Raw genomic sequence first — 21,741 nt, 5'->3', positions numbered from 1 at the left:
ATCCAAGGAGCTGCCTGGAATCACACATCTAAAGAAGGTGCACTTGCAGTATGAACATAGAATTCAAGAGTTTAGCACTGAGGGTAGCTTTCCAAAGCAGGCGAACAGGTTGTGCACATCATTGGGCAACCCGCTCTGCATTTCGGCGAGCACCATTAGGGAGGTAGGTGTTTCTCTCAATAAGATTTCCATGGCATTGGATGAGCTGCAGCAGAACTAGTCCTTTCTGCAGGACGGTCAACATACTGTTAGTGAAGTTGGTAGAATTCAGGCCCACCTAACACATTTTGGCGATCATTTGAGGGACATTACCTCCTTGCAACTTCACTTCTCAACTCTCCACACCACAACACACCACGGCCCCATCAATTACCTCGAGCAAAGATCTTAGTGGCCTCAAACAGGAGGGATATCGCATGACAGACCAAGCTAGCGCCACCAAAAATTGGAATGGCAACCCCAGCAACTGGGCCACAGCTCAACCTCCCCCCTCCCCCCACCTCCCATTAAACCAATAGTCTCTGGTCCAGCCTACAGAAGAAGAAGAAGAAGAAGAAGAAGGTTGAAACTTCCTGGCAGATTAAAACTATGTGCCGGACCGAGACTCGAACTCGGGAACTTGCCTTTCGCGGGCAAGTGCTCTACTGTCTGAGCTATCCAAGCACGACTCACGCGCCGTCCTCACAGCTTTAATTCTGCCAGTACCTCGTCTCCTACCTTCCAAACTTCACAGACGCTCTCCTGCGAACCTTGAAGAACTAGTACTCCTGGAAGAAAGGATATTGCGGAGACATGGCTTAGCCACAGCCTTGGGGATGTTTCTAGAATGAAATTTTCACTCTACAGCGGAGTTCGAGTCTCGGTCCGGCACATAGTTTTAATCTGCCAGGAAGTTTCATATCGGCGCACACTCCGCTGTAGAGTGAAAATTTTCATTCAAGGGGAAGGTTGATTAAGGTGCGCCCTGAGGACCTTACCACTGCTCAGATGTCTGCCTAGTAAGTTAACCAGACCCAAAATTTTGATGACAGAGCAAGAGTCCAAGAAACGAGAAGTGAACTTCACAAAAACCGAAGAGTCTAAACATGTCACTGGTTTCTGCACTGAATGGAACCTTTATGAGTTCAATCAGGTGCCATTCGGCTTGTCCACTCGGGTGTCAGTTTTTTCTCATTTGGGTGACAAGAAGTTTTCTTGTGCCTTTAATTACCTTGATGATGTTGTCATTTATAATCAGTCTTTTGAGAATCATATTCCCCATCTTCGGGAGGTCCTCTCCCCGCTTCGGGATACAGGGTTGACCATTAAGACAGCCAAGATTACACTTGCTAGAAAACATGTGTCCCTTCTGGGCCATTTAATTTCTGAGGATTGCATTAGGATTGACCAGGAATGAACTAAGGTGTGGAAGAAATTTCCTCAACCTCGAAATAGGAATGAGATAGCCAGATTTATTGTGGTGGTGAATTATTTTTGCCGTTTTGTCCCTGATTTTGGACAGATGCTGCTCCCCTGAATAAACTACATAGAAAGGGGAGAAATTTGTCTGCCGTGAGAGCCAACAGGTGGCTTCTGAAGCTGTCAAGACTGCCATCAGCAACCACCTACTGGTCTTAGTTGTCCCAGGTTTCAGCAAAAGATTTATCGTTAAAACTGATGCTTCCGGTATTACTGCAGTGTTATTGCAGCAGGATCAAGGTATAAGACATCCATTAGCTTTTTATGTCTAGAAGATTCTCTGGTCCAGAGATGAATTACTCTGTTTATAAGTGTGTGGCACTAGCTGTGCTTTTCGCCTTGGAGAAGTTTCAGTTCTATCTTGAGTACAGGGAGTTTGATCTCGAGACAGACAATCAGGCACTATGCTGGTGTTGGTTCGACCCATGAAAACTGATAGGATTGCCAGGTGGGCAGTCTGTATCTCTTTGTTTCATTTCACGGTGCAACACATAAAAGAATCTGACAACTAGGTCGCCAACACCCTCAGTTGCATGTTTCAAGAAGAGGAGCCTGTCGAGAATAAGGGCATTAGCGAGTCTCACCTGGTTGTGTGTATGATTTTAGCTGAAGTTCCCCAGTTATTTGTGGACCTTAAAACCAAACAGGATCAAGGTTCATTGTGAGATACACTAAGAAAGCAACTCTTATCCAGTGGAGAAGTTAGCAACTACTCAGTCAAGAATGGCATAGTATGTAAACACATTAATGAAGGTGGGCTTCAAAATTTGTCTGCCTGCCTCATGATGTGGGCCTCCCATTTTCCATTATTGTCTCTAGTGGGAGGACATCTGGCCCTCTATAAGAATTGGTCAAGATTAAGGCTCACCTCACTTGGCCACATTGTATAAGGATATCAGGTGATAAGTACGTGAGTCTGAACCGTGTAAGAAGGTTAAACCCAGTAATAGTTCTCCGAGGGGGTTGTTACAATTCAAGCATGAGGAGAACCCTATGGACAAATTCTTTATCGCTTATGTAGAACCTCTTCCTCGTAACAAGAAGGGGAACTGATATATTCTGGTTGTTGTTGATGCATTTTCCAGATTTTTATAGTTAATCCCTAAGTCGTGGGGTCATGGCGGCCATTAGCGTTGCACACCTGACCAACATGTTCAGCTGGTTTGGAGCCCCTAAGGCTCTCGTTAGTGATAATGCTCTAGCATTTGTTTCTGAACAGTTTAAGCAGTTTTGCTTTTGTAACACTGTTAAGAAGCTAACCACCATGCCATATTATCCCCAGGCATGTTTATGTCTCCCATCAGTTCCCCTTTATCCAACTTGTGGGATATCAATGACCTTCTGCCTTTGTCCGTAACTCCTGAAGATCTTAGGGAAAATTGGGAACAGGCCAGGGATAACATAGATAAGCCCACCGCCGCCAGGCATGGAGACATAATAGGAATAGTTGTTCATTTCAGGGCAGGAGACGAGGTTTTCATGAAGAACTGTGCCTCTGGTTTGAGGCCACTAAGATCTTTGCTCGAGGTCGCTGATGGGCATGAGGTGTGTTGTGGCGTGGTGAGTTGGGAAGTGAAGTTGCAAGGATGTAATGTCCCTCAAACGATTCCCCAAATGTGCGAGGTGGATCTGAATTCTACCAACTTGCCTAACAGTAGGTTGCCTGTCCTGCAGAAACGACAGGTTCTGCTGCACCTCATCCAACACCGCAGAAATATTATTGAGAGAAACACCTAGCTCCCCAATGGTGCTCACCGAAATGCAGAGCGGGGTGCCCAATGCCATGCACAACCTGGCCACCTGCTCTGGAACGCTACTCACAGTGCTAGGCACTTGAATTCTAGGTTCATACTGCAAGCGCTGCTTCTTTAGATGCCTGATTCCAGGGCAGCCACTTGGAACCATAGCAAGCTAGCTCCCTGCGAACAATGGAATAAATTAATACAATGCTCAACAGACCATAAGGGATCCTTACGCACTAAGGAAATGATCACAGGAAACAACAAATGACCAGACAATTCTACCCCCCACACGGCTAACAGAACGGAACCACGCTCTGCTACCACTCCCAAACTCTCCATGCCAAAACACACCCCGTGCCCATGAACAACCTTCAGCAAAGATGTTAGTGGCCTCAAACCAGAGGGACATCACAAGACAGATCCAGCTAGTGGCACCAGGAATTCAAAAGGTGACACTAGCAACCCCACCACAGCTCAATATTATTCCAAAATGAGGATTTATTTTAAGTAGAATGCGAAGTTAATTCATATTTATGTAACAGTGCCATAGAACAAATCAAATGAAACCCCTGGGAACACATCTTAAAAAGGATGACACATCAGTTAAGATTTCTTACCTAGGACAGAAAGGAATGCATATCCTTCCACTATGCCTCCTTCATTCGCCCTCCTACAAGTATACTTCCCAGCATCATTCTCTCTAACAGCAGCTATCAACAGATCACCATACTCCAGGACCTGAATCCTGCCTGAAGCTTCCACAAGCTTATTATCTGCAAAATCACAAATATCATGGAATCTTAAACAATTCCCACTAGAAGTTAATTCACAGTCATGCAGCTAGGTCCTCACAACCAAGATCTATTGAAGATAACACTGTACTAATCTAAAAACTAAAACTGCTTACTAGTTATGAGCAAACTTGCAATGAGCATAAAACTATAAATCTGCTTACCCTGATAAAACCAGGTAATATTTGGTGTTGGAGCTCCAACAGCTCTGCAAGTTATTGTTGCATCCTTCCCATCTAAAACAGTAACGTTCTGAGGTGGGACTTCTAACACCGGTTCAGAAGCTGCGAACAAAAAAGTTCAGATGTTGAGAAAAGCAAAAGTTTTTAATATCAAGAAGAATAATACTTTATAAATATCAATGCATTAAGGCAAAACTAACTTATGCAAAACACAAACATATTAGGCCATATTCTGTACAATGTGTATAAATATTGACTAATTTATGCAACTAATAACTATAAACTGAAATGTGTCAGATCGGGTACTTATAAATAACTCATGGTTTGCTTTTATAATGACTTTCTGTTTACTGTAGTGAACAGTAATGTCTTTTTTATAATTATTAGAGACATTTCTAAGACATATTGGTCAACATAAAAACTTAAAGACATTTTATGGTATTACAATGTTTTTGAGTAAACAAACCATTAAACATACTCGATAATGTTTGTTTATTAGGAGAAATACTTTTTCTTAAAGTGAGTACATCATAAAAATGAAAAAAGCACATGCAGCAATACAGATGCCATAAGCAAACAGATTTTTCTCAGTATTTGAACTCTCTCTCCCATCCCCATTATGAAATTACATATTAAATCTGTTGTCACAAATTTCTTTCTCAGTAACATCACAATACTGTTATATAGGAATGGTGGTTGTCAAAAGGCAAATAGGTCATCAAGCTTACACGAAGGACGAACTGAGTTAGTCAAGGTAAGCAAATGTAAAATACTTGTCTTTGGAGCTGAAAGACATTATAAAATGTGATGTAGGGAAATATATGCCATGTAAAGCAGTAAAAGACAGCAAAGATCCATCTTAGTTTCAGGGTACTTTTTGGAAAATGTAAAAACAGAGATTACTCTGTTCTCACTACAAAAGAGACTGCAAGGAAACTGTCACAGAAAAGTTAACAGCATCCTGTGCATATGTAAGAAGAACAATCTACAAAACAATATAATTTTCACAGACAGGTCCTGGGAGTGAACATCAGAAAATCCTTGGAAGTCCTCATCATACATAAAGTCAATAAACCAATTCAAATCTTCCATTCAATCTCTCATGGATTTGTCTGGTGTTGAAACAAAAAACTGCAAACAAAAAGCAGAGTGTGTGGACTATGAAAAAAGACACAAGAGTTGGTTTTTAAAAAAAGACACAAGAGTTGGTTTTTAAGAAAAGTGAAAAACACTGCACAGTTGTTGGAAATCTGTCAGAGGTATTGCAGAAATATCTTGCTCCTCACGTAACAGTATAGCATCACATCCATTGTGTAAGAACTGCTAAACTCAATACAAGAAGAAATTTAGTGACAACCCACCTGAACACTCACCATCACCCGAATATGAAACTGAAGAAGACAGCACAGATGTTTATATTTCTGGGTGTAAAGTTGCTGATGCATTGAATGTTAGCATTTTTGCTGTAGCCCCTACTACATCCCCCCTTAAACGTCCAGGAAAGTCAAGAAGCACAAGAAGAAAACAGTATGTAGAAAGAAAAGTGGGAGAAATTGAAACACATTTTACACAAGCAACATCTCCAAAACTTTGTAAATTGCATAATGTAGATGCATTTGGTGCAGAGCCTAAAGATAGTGACATGTGCACAAAATGTGATGTGTGGCTTCAAAACCTTAATACTGCTATCTCAACAGCCACCTATACTGAGCACGTACAGTTACTGACACTGATACTAGGTAGCTGCTCTAAGCAGCAGATACAGAAATACATGCCCACTTCTCACATTATTTGATTTCAAAAGCTCATAAAATAAAGAATGACAAAGGTATTTGGGACACACCCAGATTCTTACTGTGGGCATCTGTTGCAAGATGATATGCTTACTGTTTCTCTGGAATATTACCTAACTGATGTCAAAGATTGCAGCAGGTAAAGTCCTAACCAGACTGATGTTATCTCTGTTAGTGAAATTGGTAAAAAAGCTAAAAAGATATATGACACTACCAATAAGAGAGTCATATCTCCTAATGAAAAAAAAGAACCTGAATTTAAAAACTGGTCTCTCAAAATTCTACTTTGTGCAACCAAAATGAGTAAAATGCCAGCCAGTGAGGGAAGTATGCACATGTACAAATGGAGTTCAAAAAGTTTTGCACAGCCGTCTCTAATCTTTTTATTTGTATTAGGAGGAGAATGAAATTTTTTGTGAGCATACTTGGAACATTTAGCTGTAAGTTGGTGTACAAAAGTATTTTCTTTTATTTACAGATGAGCCACAATGGACAGTGAAGTAGATGTCAGGTTGCAACAACGGTCGGTGATGCAGTTCGTCTTCAAGACCAGCTATGACTCTGCCACATCGATTCACAGGAAGTTGCTCCCTGTTTGTGGGGAGGACACAGTGTATCACAGCAGTATCCAGTGGTGGTTGCAGAGGTTTAAAAAGGTGATTTCTCTCTACTGGACAATCCACGATGAGGTAGACCATCGACGACAGTGACTGATGTGAAAAAGGAGACCATTGATCAAATCATCCAAAATGACAGATGTGTGACAACATGACAGCTTGCTGAAATGACTCATTTGTCATTGGGCAGTGTGGTATCGCTGGTACAGTCACTAGGGTACAGAACAATCTGTGCACATTGGGTGCCTAGATTACTGCCAAGAGAAATGAAAACATTGAGGAAAAATGTGTGCGAGGGTCTCATGAAGATCTTTACTGAAGAGTGGAAACAGTGTTTTGACGGCATCATTACCCAGGATGAAACATGGTTGTTTTTTTCTGAACCTGAGAGCAAAACCCAATCCACAGAGTTGCGTCATCCGGGTTGTTCTCAGAAGAAGAAAGCAAGACTTTCATGAACAGCAGGCTGAAAAGTGATGGCCTCCTTCTTCTGGGATCACTGTGGTGTCATTTTCATTCCACCTGGCTCCGCAATTAACCAGGATCAAGACCCACAGACCAAAGCTTCAGGGTCAGCTCATCAGACTACACCATGACAATGCCAAATCCCATAAAGCCCTTATGACACGGGAGAAAATCAGGAAAATGGGTTGGAAAATTGTTCCTCATCCCCCCTAGAGTCCGGACTTGGCTCTGCCTGATTTTTAACTCTTTGTTCATATGAAGGCCCACTTGCACTGTAAAACATTTGATAGTGAGAAGAACCTTATTTCCTGTGCCAAGCAATGGTGTAAAAGTCAAAATGTGTCACAGCTGATGGAGGCTACACTGAGTAGGCTCAATGTATAGCTAAATGTTCCAAGTACGTTCACAAAAAATTTCATTCTCCTCCTGCAAAAATAAAAAAATTAGAGATGACTGAGCAAAACTATTTGAGCGCCCTTTGTATTTAATGCACTAATTTGAAACTTGTTAGTTTCGCCATAAGCATTGTCACAGGAAAGAAGTACACAGAGATGGACCTGATGCTTTTATGTATATGTCAAGAGCTGGTAGAGAAATATTGGTTGCAGGAGTGTGCAATGTGTCGTGGTACTGAAGCGATGACTGTTGAAGCATTACACCTTCAGGATACTGACAATGATGTTACATATACATTGTGAAAGGGAGGAGGGTTAGTGAAGAAGCCAGTAGAGCCAGGGAAGTTTGTTACAGAGGTTTGGCATTGAGCCATGAAAGGAATAGCTCACTATCATATTTGGAGTATTCAGAGACAGGTCTTAGCAGGAATAAGATCAGCTACATACCAGAATACTGACACATTAATTTAAACAATGAAAAACCCAGGATGGAATGTAACAATATTGTGGGAAGGAAAGTTGCTACTCACCATACAGCGGAGAAGCTGAGTCACAGATAGGCAAAACAAAAAGACTCTCACAATTATAGCTTTCGGCCATTAAGACCCTCGTCAACAACAGACAGACATATGCGCGCGCGCGGACACACACACACACACACACACACACACACACACACACACACACACACACACACACACACACACACACACACACGAATGCAGTCTTGTCGTTGTTGTTGTTGTTGTTGTGGTCTTCAGTCCTGAGACTGGTTTGATGCAGCTATCCATGCTACTCTATCCTGTGCAAGTTTCTTCATCTCCCAGTACGTACTGCAGCCTACGTCCCTCTGAATCTGCTTAGTGTATTCATCTCTTGGCCTCCCTCTACGATTTTTACCCTCCACCCTGCCCTCCAATGCTAAATTGGTGATCCCTTGATGCCTCAGAACATGTCCTACCAACCGATCCCTTCTTCAAGTCAAGTTGTGCCACAAACTCCTCTTCTCCTCAATTCTATTCAGTACCTCCTCATTAGTTATGTGATCTACCCATCTAATCTTCAGCATTCTTCTGTAGCACCACATTTCGAAAGCTTCTATTCTCTTCTTGTCCAAACTATTTATCGTCCATGTTTCACTTCCATACATGGCTACACTCCATACAAATACTTTCAGAAACAACTTCCTGGCACTTAAATCTATACTTGAAGTTAACAAATTTCTCTTCTTCAGAAACGCTTTCCTTGCCACTGCCAGTCTACATTTTATATCCTCTCTACTTCAACCATCATCAGTTATTTTGCTCCCCAAATAGCAAAACTCCTTTACTACTTTAAGTGTCTCATTTCCTAATCTAATTCCCTCAGCATCACCCGACTTTATTCGACTACATTCCATTATCCTCGTTTTGCTTTTGTTGATGTTCACCTTATATCCTCCTTTCAAGACACTGTCCATTCCATTCAACTGCTCTTCCAAGTCCTTTGCTGTCTCTGACAGAATTACAATGTCATCGGTGAACCTTAAAGTTTTTATTTCTTCTCCGTGAATTTTAATACCTACTCCGAATTTTTCTTTTGTTTCTTTTACTGCTTGCCCAATATACAGATTTAACAACATCGGGGAGACGCTACAACCCTGTCTCACTCCCTTCCCAACCACTGCTTCCCTTTCATGTCCCTCGACTCTTATAACTGCCATCTGGTTTCTGTACAAATTGTAAATAGCCTTTCGCTCCCTGTATTTTACACCTGCCACCTTCAGAAATTGAAAGAGTATTCCAGTTAACATTGTCAAAAGCTTTCTCTAAGTCTACAAATGCTAGAAACGTAGGTTTGCCTTTTCTTAATCTAGCTCCTAAAATAAGCCGTAGGGTCAGTATTGCCTCACGTGTTCCCATATTTCTGCGGAATCCAAACTGATCTTCCCCGAGGTCGGCTTCTACCAGTTTTTCCATTCGTCTGTAAAGAATTCACGTTACTATTTTGCAAACGTGACTTATTAAACTGATAGTTCAGTAATTGTCACATTTGTCAACACACGCTTTCTTTGGGATTGGAATTATTATATTCTTCTTGAAGTCTGAGGGTATTTCACCTGTCTCATACATCTTGCTCACCAGATGGTATAGTTTTGTCCGGACTGGCTCTCCTAAGGCTGTCAGTAGTTCTAATGGAATGTTGTCTACTTCCGGGGCCTTGTTTCGACTTAAGTCTTTCAGTGCTCTATCAAACTCTTCACGCAGTATGATATCTCCCATTTCATCTTCATCTACATCCTCTTCCATTTCTATAACATTGCCCTCAAGTACATCACCCTTGTATAGACCCTCTATATACTCCTTCCACCTTTCTGCTTTCCCTTCATTGCTTAGAACTGGGTTCCATCTGAGCTCTTGATATTCATAAAAGTGGTTCTCTTTTCTCCAAAGGTCTCTTTAATTTTCCTGTAGGCAGTATCTATCTTACCCTAGTGAGATAAGCCTCTACATCCTTACATTAATCCTCTAGCCATGCCAGCTTATCCATTTTGCACTTCCTGTCGATCTCATTTTTGAGACATTTGTATTCCTTTTTGCCTGCTTCATTTACTGCATTTTTATATTTTCTCCTTTCGTCAATTAAATTCAATATTTCTTCTGTCACCCAAGGATTTCTACTTTTTACCTACTTGATCCTCTGCTGCCTTCACTACTTCATCCCTCAAAGCTACCCATTCTTCTTCTACTGTATTTCTTTCCCCCATTCTTGTCAATTGTTCCCTTATGCTCTCCCTGAAACTCTGTACAGCCTCTGGTTTAGGAAGTTTATCCAGGTCCCATCTCCTTAGATTCACACCTTTTTTGCAGTATCTTCAGTTTTAATCTGCAGTTCATAACCAATAGATTGTGGTCAGAGTCCACATCTGTCCCTGGAAATGTCTTACAATTTCATTTCTTGACATGAAACATCACACAAATGTATTGCATACACAGTAATAAAGCTATGCTTTCAGGAGGAAGGGGGGAGGGGGGGGGGGGAGGAATGGGAAATGTGTTAAAAGCTTAAGTCCCGCTGCCTTAACCCTGAAAGATTGAGGCCAGTCTCGAACATGTTAACTAATGGATATGCATTTATATGTTTGGTATGATTATCTAAGACATTATCAATCAGTGTACTGCTATTTTGACATAACCATGTTGGAAAATTAATTACTGAAATCAAATTGTGCAGCCCAAATTGTGTTTACAGGACATTTTTCCTTTCAGACCACTTTAGAAAATCTACATTTAAATTACCACACATCGCTGGTTGCTTCCTTCTGTCTGACAGATAGTGCAGTAAAGAACCACGCTTCCTGAACCACGCTTCCTAACAAGCAGGTCAAAGTTTCCCAGTGGAGATCTGTATATAGTTAAAATTATAAATGATGTATTTTTTCATCAGCTCACAATCAGATGTTGTAATGTCCTGATATGTACAAAATTTACTTATTTAATGTTTTTTTTTTACTTTGTGATGTGCTTGAAAAAGGAAGCTGCTAATTTATAAACTTTTACATTTAACTTCTCTATCCCTGTGGTTACAAAGCATTCAGGCAGGTTTTTTCATGTTACCTTTAATAATAATAACCTTGTATTTTAAACCCCTGATATTGCGATAAAATAAGCTAATGCTGCTTTTCAGTAATTTGTTACATGTCTGTAGGAGTCTTCGGTCACAGTAATTTCCTTTAAACCTGCCCAACTCTAACATAAAAAGATACTCTCTGACACTACTAATTACAAAGATTTGTGTGACTGGCCCTCTGCATATTTTCTGCAAGAACCTTTGCCAACTTATTGCTCACTATCCTGCAGTAACAGGCACAGCACTAGTGTGAGACCTTATTTCAGTCAGTGTTTACAAGGATTTCAGCAGTGGTTACCCCGACCTGATTATGGAGGTGTAGAATCTGCATCAATCCCAAATTTATATGAGCTGTTGCTGCACCTATTTCATCCAGGTTTAGCAAAGCTCCACTTACACTCATCACCAAATTTCCTTCACAAAAGTCCCCACATAATGGCACTATGTTCCCCATCACCTGCTAAAACTGGCACTTTGTTTCAAAATACTTGTGACCTGGTAAGCTGATCCTAATTTGTCCTGTAGCATCTGACTTACACCCCTCCCATGACTTCTACCTAACGGCAAGACAATTTTTTCTTAGTTCCCTGTATTTCAGGCCTTGCTTAAGTTACATTTCTGTCTCTACTTCCCACCACAACTACTTCAGGTAACAAGATAAACAAATTTTATCACATGTTATTTCAGAGTGACCGCAAAACTGTTCACTTTTCAGTCCTTGCTTTCTGCCTTTGCTCTGTTCTCACAGTCTTCAGTCTGTTTAACTCAAATTTCAGAAAATCTAATTCACATTTCAAAAAATGTGATTCAGCCTGAAGTACACATATCTTTTCTATCAGCTCAGTAATTATCTTATCTCTTCTCCATGGCCTACAGTTCCACGGGATTAACTTAAATAGTTGCCCTGCAGAATTCCACACTACAATTGCACGCCTGAAATATACACCCACAACTGTCACATGCCACTCACCTCTTTGAATATTCTATGTGCTACATCCACACTTGTCAGACATTATAAAATAAATTTAAAATTAAAAACAAGTCTAAAACATTAAAGGAAGCTTTTGACCATGTCAAAAAAAAACACACTAGCATTCATTCTTACACACACACACACACACACACACACACACACACACACACACACACACACACACACACACACCATCAACCACCAGAGACGCTATCTTCTTCTTAACGCTTCATTTACAATTGGGCAAATAATAAACCCAGTGCAATACTGTTTCAGTCTGTGTGAATGACAATATGGACTTACACTAAAAAAAGAATGGAAATTGGAAAGCTACTGCAGTTTTATGAGTGTTTATGCCATTCATTAATCATTAACAAGTGCATGGTTTCCTTTCCTTATTTTTGTTTTTGCTTCCATCCTGGAATTACATTTTTGTAATAAAATTCTATTTTTTATGGCAGTATATGCTATGGATATAGCTAGCACAATGACAAACAAAGCGTAACACATAAGCGCAGGTACATATACAAAGAATGGTTACATACTTCGAATTTTAGTGGTGCATTTTTTGAAATTTAGTTTCCTCTTTATTACATCATTCACATCCCCTCCTTCATAACTTATTTCATAAAACATTTTGTATATATGCACCTGCTTTTTTAAAAACAAACCACTGGGTAAAATAAAGAGCAGCTTGCAAACTGAAGTCAAAACATACATTCCATGCATTGCTTGTGACTATAGATGCCACTTGGTGCCAAAATACATAACAGAACAATGCAGTACTATAATGTGAAGTGCTCTGCTAATCTACATCACAGAAGTGTTGTGTGGCATCTAATAACTACCATATTATTAAAAAAATCAATCAAAAATTACGAATCTTACTCCCACTCAAAAGATGAAAGCTTCGAGATGATAGATCAGACTGTCGAACTCTTACAACATTAGGTGCGGCCCAACGTACCCTTCTTCGAAGCTCTGTATGAAAACATTAATTCAGAGAACTATGCAAGCTATCTAATAAAGAACAACTTACTGATAATTTTTTACAAAATAATAATATTTATATGCCAATGACTAGCAATGACTTTCGAAATAAATAACAGTTTGTCAAATAATAAATCATTATCTTCCACAACATATATTAGAAATTGCTAAATAGTATATGTTGGCCTACCACAATGAAAAATATAGTTAAAAACACAATTTATTATTTTCAACAGAGGAAAATACAGGAGGGAATATGGCAAACAAATCCGGGGTACAGCTGGGCAGCCACATGGCACCATCCAGTGCCAACCTATTTGTGGCCATCCTTTCTGGCCACAAAGAATCCCAAACCCCTAATCTAGTTTCACTTAGTTCAGATTCCTTGATGACATCTTCATGATCTGTATTGAGAGTGATGACACCCTATCCACATTCTTACCTTCTCCCCCATTCACTTCACCTGGTCCGAACACGCCGCCTTCCTTGATGTTGACCTCCACCTCAAAGATGGCTACATCCATACCTCCATACATATCAAATGTATCAACCACCAACAATACCTCCACTTCGACAGCTGCCACCCATTCCATATCAAGAATCCCTTCCATACAGCCTAGCCGCCCATGGTCATAGGATCTGCAGTGAGAAGCAGTCCCTCTCGAAATATAACAAAGATCTCACTGACGCCTTTACAAACCATAATTACCCTCCCAACCTTGTATAAAACAGATTTCCTGTGCCTTATCTCTCCAGTCATCTCTCACCTCCCAAAGTCCCACTGTCCAGCCATAGAGTAGCATTCCCCTCATGACTCGGGGCCATCCAGGATTGTAGCAACTGAATCACATTATCCACCAGAGTTTTGACTAAACCCTGTCATGCCCACTTTCCTTCCCACCCCTCCCACAGCAGTATTCCATCGCTCACCAAATATATACAATATCCTCGTCCATCCCTACTAGGACTGTTGCTGTTTCTAGAAATACTGTGAATCCGATATATCGATATTTTAAAAAATATCATTATCGGCCCTCAACCACAAGCAGCAGTTTACCGTGCCCCACCCCTACACTGTTATTCCACCCCCTCCCTGTCCCAGCCTCCTCCTTGTCCCCACTACCCAGAATGCTTTCCCCATCATGTGCTGCTACTCGCAGTCTGGCCTCGGCAGCCAGAGACTGTGGTCATATGGATGTGAGTTGCCTTGTATGTGTGTGTGTTGTCTAATTCTCATGAAGGCCTTTTTGGCCAAAAGCTTATGCTTTCGACAGTCTTTTTTTTTTTTTACTCTTCTCTTCCCCTTCTGGAACAAATTCTAATATACCTTGCTAGTCATTATACACAAATTAGCAGAGAGTGGTAATTACTTTTTGGCTGTTTGCAATGCATTATCACGCCATTGGACGTTTGAAGCTGAAACAAATTATTTTTCTTGTATTGGAAATTACATGATTGTGTGGCTAATTATGGCAATTTTTTTTTTACTTTTTGGATGCTTCTCTGGAAAGTAATTTAGGTTCTCATTCATGCATAGAGCCAGAATAATTGTGTACAATGTTTTGACACACTCAGGGGGAAACCTCTGTCTTATGTAGACCTACCAACATAATTAACAATGTTTGTTTCTTTTTGCTAACAATTTATGATATTTTAGCTGTCTAAGGTTCATGTGGAACTGTTTTCTCATTAGTTATTAAATAATCAACACAAAGCAAAACAATACAGTTTGATGCAGCTGCTCAAATACATGGCCTAAGAGTGCTAGTTGCTATAACAGTTTATGATGATTGCCTGATACAGCCAATTTAGCACTTGGGAATCAAGAACTGCAGGAAATGTTTCTTAATTAAAGGTAAGATCCATTAGAAACACTCATGGTATCTCATCTGTGACATTTGATAGACTGATGCATGCAAGCCACCACCACTTCCAGCTGTTATCTCAGCAATCATCTGTCAGCTTCTTTCTTCTCTTCTGCTTAGGCTTTAGAGCCAATTAAAGTAATAATTTGGTATCAGTCTCTTCATGGTTCTCATTACATACCCAAAGGACAGCATACAAAAATTACATAATGAGTGGAGTGAATTAATGAATCATAAATATACTTTGTGGAAATGCTGTTAATAATGTGAGGACTGATCAAATTATTTATTAATTTATTTTTTACAGATGTTTATTACTCCATTTCGATGTTAACATGATCTTTTTCGAAGTACCCCTCCTCCTACTTGAATGCACTTTTTACAGCACATCTGCCAGTCCTTAAGCACATGGTGCAGGTCACTCTTTGTCATGTTTCTGAGAATTGCTTAATTTTCTTGAGCATTGTTTCAGAGTTCTTAAATGGAATGTCCTGAAGCTTTCCTTGCAATATGCTTCTTCAGTTTAGTCTATAGTGACATGCAGTATGCTGCTGTAACAGTAGTGTGAGGAGGAACTGCATGCTAGTAAATCATTCTATGACAATCAAAAAATGTGATTTCCCAGCAGATAGAACAACTTTTGCCTTATTTGATGTTGGAAAACCTGACGATTTCCACACTGTGCTCGCTTATTTTTCTTCAGGAGCATAATGATGCAGCAATTAATCATTGGCAGTGATAATTAATTCTAAAAGCACATCATCAAAGAGACACAGCACTTCACAGCTTGTTCCCAATTGCACAGTATTTTGTTCGGGAGTCAACAAATGTGGCACCCAGCAGGCACAAGCATAGCTCCTATGCATATGATTATGTATAATCGCAAAGACAATGCCACATGAAATTCTGAACACTTCACTGAGGTTACCTGAAGTTATATACCAATACTCAGTCTCAGTCTTTGTTGATCAGCCCTTGCAGTAATGGTGGTGATGGTGGTACTTATTTGATGGTGTTCGGTGGTGGTAGTAGTAGTAACAAATGAAATAATAATGAAATCAGGCTGCATGGTATCAATAATGGTATATCAACACTCAGTGTCAAGATGAAATATATTTAGTTAAAAATTTCTAAATCAGTTCTTTATTCTTAAAAAGGAACGACAGTGTCACGACTAGCAAGTATTCTTCATCATAACTGAGCAGGAGTCTTTACTATGTAGGAAACTGGATCATGATGTCTTACTTCCTGCAGAATGTGTTAGGCCTCTTACGGCGTTCCTCTTGCATATTTGGTGTCTTATCTTTCACAAAGTACAGGGTAACACTAAGAAACTGTTCCAAAGGAATAAAACTAAACTGAAAATAGGGGAATACAATAAATTGAGTTCTGTAAGGTTTGCTACATGATCTGAATAAAGTACTTATTCAGCATAAGAAAGCAGTAAATATACTGCATAAAATTCCAGATGAAGTATGATTCACACATCACAAAACAAGATGAAAAAAAACCTGTATCTGTGTCAAATGTTCAGAGTGAGGATTTGTATTCTGGCACACAGGTCCTCAACCATATTCTCATCACATATAAAGCAGGAAATGGGGGATCTTAAAAGACAGCCAGGAAAAAACTGTCATGTGTTTTTTGCGGGATGATGAAATGGACATAAACAAGCAGATAAAAATTATGTAAATGCCAGTTTTGACACACTTAATATACAGAGTCTACTATCATCACAAAAGTATCTTTGAGAGTTCCAGACAATAGTACCAGTCATTCTAGGAAAGTGCATTCAATTCACCTTCCCCCTACCAAAAAATATGAAAAAGCATTTATTTTGGGTTACTTCAACCTTCCCCAACCAAATAATATGAAAAAGAAGTGGTTTGCAAAGATAAAAACTTATGAAATCACTTAAATGAAACTGCACACATTATCCACGTAAAAATACTTATACATAATTGTTATGTAACTTACACAGACTTGTGCGTAATGTTTTAATGTAACTGAACACAGATAAACATAGTTTTCAGTTAATCACTTTAATGACATTCAAAAGAATGAAATCCAAATACAGGGTGTTTGAAAAGAACTCCCTAGTTTTAAGTACAAATTTAATGGGGAAATAAATGAAAAACTACATCAATGAGTACATATCATGAAAGAGAATTCCTTCAAGTTTTGTTTAATGTTCATAGGCTTCAACATGGGGTCCATTTGTTGCCCTGCACATGTCGAGATGTTAGTCCACTTCTCGCCATGTATTCACCAACATTTCAGGTGTAACTGTCCCAACCACTGCGACGATTCTTTCTGGTAAATGATTGATGTCTCCGAGCTTTTCACTGTAAACAACATTTTTTATGTGGCCCCAAAAGAAAAATTCCAGTGGGATTTCGCGGGGGCCAAGATATCGGGCCAGCCCTACCTTTCACCTTCTTGGAAACCTAATGACAGATAGTTTTTGCTGTAGGTGGTTCTTATCATACTGATGTCTAAAATTACATCACACTGTTATAACTGACTCAGTTTTCACAAGCCAAATAACACACTGCACTTTCTGTGCGCAGTACACATTGTTGCTGAGTAGTTCTGCACTGCATGAAAGCACACCTGGACTGAATTGAGGGAACAGAGGAAGAAAACAGCACTGGTACCGTCTCAAGGTCAAGCAGACCTGCAAACCGCAGGGGAGCCAATATTTTAGGGTTGATGAATCAAACATCAAAAACTAGAATAGATTGTAGGACACATTAAAACTAGGGAGTTCTTTTTCATACACCCTGTATTTCATCATAGTCAGTAATTAGATATACAACTAACAAGGGAACCTTCCCATTGCACCCCCCTCAGATTTAGTTATAAATTGACACAGTGGATAGGCCTTGAAAAACTGAACACAGATCAATCGAGAAAACAGGAAGAAGTTGTGTGGAACTATGAAAAAATAAGCAAAATATACAAACTGAGTAGTCCATGTGTAAGATAGGCAACATAAAGGACAACGATAGCTGATGAGCGTTGTGGTCTCGTGGTTAGAGTGAGCAACTGCGGAACGAAAGGTCCTTGGTTCGAGTCCTCCCTCGAGTGAAAATTTTACTTTCTTTATTTTCGCAAAGTTACGATCTGTCCGTTCATTCATTGACGTCTCTGTTCACTGTAATACGTTTAGTGTCTGTGTTTTGCGACCGCACCGCAAAACCGTGCGATTAGTAGACAAAAGGACGTGCCTCTCCAATAGGAACCGAAAACATTTGATCGCAAAGTCATAGGTCAACCGATTCCTCCACAGGAAAACACGTCTGATATATTCTATACGACACTGGTGTCGGCATGTGCATCACATGACAGGAATATGTTGTCGACCCACCTAACTTGTACACTTGGCGAATGGGTAAAAAGATTCTTCTACCTTGCCCGATTTAGGTTTTCTTGTGTATGTGATAATCACTCCAAAAAAAGTGATGAAAACATAAGAATTTGTCACATAATCTGCATCAAATGAATGCAACAGTTTCAGAGTCGCACAGTTTTCCCTGTGCTCTGTCAAAACATATGTTTTTTACGTTTTATAATGTTTCCGTGCGTAGACCGTCAAATTCTGTATATGTCCAAGCAAAAACATGTCCTGGAATTTTGGAGAGCGAAGTTGATTATGTGTGAGTGCCTGAACTTTGTTAATTATCTGAAAATAAAAAATTAAAATTTTCACCTGAGAGAAGATTTGAACCAAGGACCTGTCGCTCCACAGCCGCTCACGCTAACCACAGGACCACGGAGCTCGTAAGCTAACAGACTCCTCGATGTTACTTACGTTGCGCATGGACTACTCAGTTTGTATATTTTCCTTATTTTTTTCATAGTTCCACCCAACTTCTTCCTGTTTTGTCGATTGATCTGTGTTCAGTTTTTCAAGGCCTATCCCTGTGCCAACTTATAACTAAATCTGAGGGGGGTGCAATGGGGAGGTTCCCTTGTAAGTAATTCTGCATAAAGAATGAACACACATCTTCATTAAATATTCCTCCTGGAAGCCTGCATCAACATAAATGAAAAGTTTACTATTTTATGCAATGTGAACTGATGTTAAGATTCTTACTTTTTACTTTCAGCCATGTGTATGCCGAGTCTTCTCCCGCCTCATTTGCTGCCAAGCACTGAAACATTCCAGAATCTTCCATAGTTAGCTTTTTTATAACTAAAGATCCATCTTCTACAACAGTGTACCTGAAACGTTAAAATGCAGTCATGAAAATGTAAATTTCTTTCACTTCTAACGAACTTTTAGAACACATATTACAAAACACAAAATCATACATAAAAGACATACTTATTGCCTGGTATTGAGTCAACCTTTTCAGTGTTCCGAAACCAAACAATGTTAGGCATGGGAACGCCAAAGGCTTCACATGGAATTGAAATCGTTGCTCCATATTCTCCCAAAGTTTCAGTTCTCAGATTGGTTGCAAATGATGGTTTCTCTGTCAAACAAATTGTTCAAAATGATATAGCATTTAACAATCTTTAGCTCATGTCTTATATTCATGTTCCTAACTTTTTTACACTCTTAGAAAAACCAACTAAGTCAGAAAGAATCTTCAGTGCATCACAAAAAATATGTTTCATTACTTCATTAAAAAGGTTGTGGTAATGAACAAAAGATGACTCACCAAGAACCATGACATTTGCAGATGCTGAAACCACTGGAAAACCACCACTGCGCAGTCTAACTTGGCATGAGTACAGGCCCGTGTAAGTCAGATTAGCGTTCAATAATGATAGCGTATTGTTCCACAATGAACTGAAGTCATATGATATGCCTGCATTCTCTATCATAATTCCATCTTTCATCCACAGTATCTCCAACTCGTGCAGGGGTCTGCAGAATTTGAAATAATTCATAAATATTCTCACTAGAAAAATTCTCTACAAAATTATGGAATGTCTTTTGAAAATAATGTTTAACACTACATGGAAATATAATAAGGAAATAAAGAAAGAAGTTAAAAAGCCGGAGGTGCCTAGTAAAAGTCTGTTCAATAGTTATACATTAATTTCCTGAAACTAGCAGTCATTTACCTTGCATTTGCTATACATTTCAGTTCAGCCAATTGTTGTCCTTTAACAACATGCATATCTTGCGGCTTTATGATAATTTCAGGTGCAACTTCTTTTCCAGAATCTCCCTCAACTTTCAACCTTATGTATGCACTATTTTCTTCCTTTCCAATTTGTGTATTTGTTGCTCGAGCCCTGTGTATAACAAAAAGAATAGGCTTTTCTGCTGTTAAACTATCCATACATTAAATAATTATATTATGCTACAAAAGTAAAGTATATTTATAAATTTGAAAACCTGTATGCTCTCTGGTCTCCTGAATCAGCTGACAGAATAATAAGTTGTCCAGGTGTGAAGGCATATTTTCTGTCATATGGAAGTGTGCCACTATCAGACATCCACGTCACAGAGGGCTGTGGATGGCTATCTATTCTTGGCAGATCCAAAACAGCTGCCTTGCCCGATTCAACAGTCACTATCTTCTCTTCAGTATCTTCAAATATACCCATATCTGAAAAACAATTATAATTCCAAAGGAATGCACAAAAAAGAGCAGTCCGTTAAGTAAACTCAGCACAAAATACCCTAAAAAACAGATGAGTAAAAGGATGAAAATTATTAAATTAATCTGAGCATCATAAACAATGAAACTTTCAGGCACTGAAATGGAACATAAAACTTGCAATGATGCACAGGAAAATTATAACAGTTTAAAGTAAATATATCTGATTCTGCATGGAGGATACACTTCATAAATCCTTGTCACAACATGTACTTCATAATGACAAATTTTCTGATTAAAAAATTTGTGTTGCTTAAATAGTCAGACAATAGGATAACAATTGAGCTACTACACGTTCAAAGCTAAATAACAGGCTACTCTCATTATTAAATGAAGAGTTTCTTTTTCTTCCCAGTGACATTTCCTCATGTTCTCTCTTTCAGTGATTGTTCCAAAATAATCTACTGCCACTTTGTTGAGGTAACTGTGGGAATATACATGCGAAATGTATATACAAATGTGATTTTCTTTATGGTCAGCTACACTCTACAGCTCTGTCATATTTTAGAAAACTGCACACATCTATATAATCTGCTCTGCAGTTTTTAACTCCCCGTCAGCTTAGCCAAGGCTTTGATGGCTAGTGATTTACCATAAAAAGTCAAACAGATGCTAAAGTATGTTGCAATTTTACTTTAAAAAAAGCATGTGGAATGACCTGAAAAGAGTGAGGTACAGTAAGCAAGTACTGCTAATCATTAAAGAACGCTAACATATTTTAAATATAAACACTTCATAAATACTGTTTATGTTTTTCATAAATTAGTGCTACTTGACTTGGTGTCTATGTTTCCATAATGTCATTTGAATTTATTTTTTTAACAAATAATTGCATTTCTATTTAAGATCTGTCATTGTAAAATGTGCAATTACTAAACAAGGCACAAAAAGGTTTAGACACGTTAGAAATCTGACAAATTATACTACTTTTTTACGCACATGCAACAGTGACATCCAGTTTCTCACTAAAAATTGATCCAGCATCATTTTTTGCTATACACTGGTAACTTCCTTTGTCCTCTTTCCGGATGTTGATGATCTTGTAGAAAGGTTCTGATGAAAAGTCATTAAGAACAACTCCATCTTTAAGCCATCTGTATTTTGGAGGAGGGTGACCTGGAACAAAAGAAAATTTGAATGGTAATTTACCCACAAAATTACAAGAGTAAACAGACTAGCAGAAAACTATTGTCCAACATAAAATGGCTTAGTAGGAATGGCCGTAAAACAAATGCAAGGC

General features: G+C 39.1%; 1 protein-coding gene across 1 annotated transcript in view; it reads right to left on the bottom strand.

Moving 5' to 3' along the window:
- Positions 1 to 21,741, bottom strand: part of LOC124716352 (protein sidekick) — a 416,456-nt gene that overhangs the window by 102,794 nt on the left and 291,921 nt on the right. The window contains exons 3-11 of the mRNA XM_047243167.1: positions 21,441 to 21,617; positions 20,237 to 20,450; positions 19,960 to 20,133; positions 19,551 to 19,759; positions 19,211 to 19,361; positions 18,980 to 19,107; positions 12,914 to 13,006; positions 4,156 to 4,275; positions 3,818 to 3,973 (exon numbers count right to left, since the gene is read on the bottom strand). Coding sequence (XP_047099123.1) covers positions 3,818 to 3,973; positions 4,156 to 4,275; positions 12,914 to 13,006; positions 18,980 to 19,107; positions 19,211 to 19,361; positions 19,551 to 19,759; positions 19,960 to 20,133; positions 20,237 to 20,450; positions 21,441 to 21,617 — 1,422 coding nt within the window. The remainder of the gene's footprint in view (positions 1 to 3,817; positions 3,974 to 4,155; positions 4,276 to 12,913; positions 13,007 to 18,979; positions 19,108 to 19,210; positions 19,362 to 19,550; positions 19,760 to 19,959; positions 20,134 to 20,236; positions 20,451 to 21,440; positions 21,618 to 21,741) is intronic.

The sequence above is a fragment of the Schistocerca piceifrons genome, chromosome 1, assembly GCF_021461385.2.
Source record: "Schistocerca piceifrons isolate TAMUIC-IGC-003096 chromosome 1, iqSchPice1.1, whole genome shotgun sequence".
NCBI classification, from domain to species: Eukaryota; Metazoa; Arthropoda; class Insecta; order Orthoptera; family Acrididae; genus Schistocerca; species Schistocerca piceifrons.
This window is presented reverse-complemented; position numbering and strand designations above follow the sequence as displayed.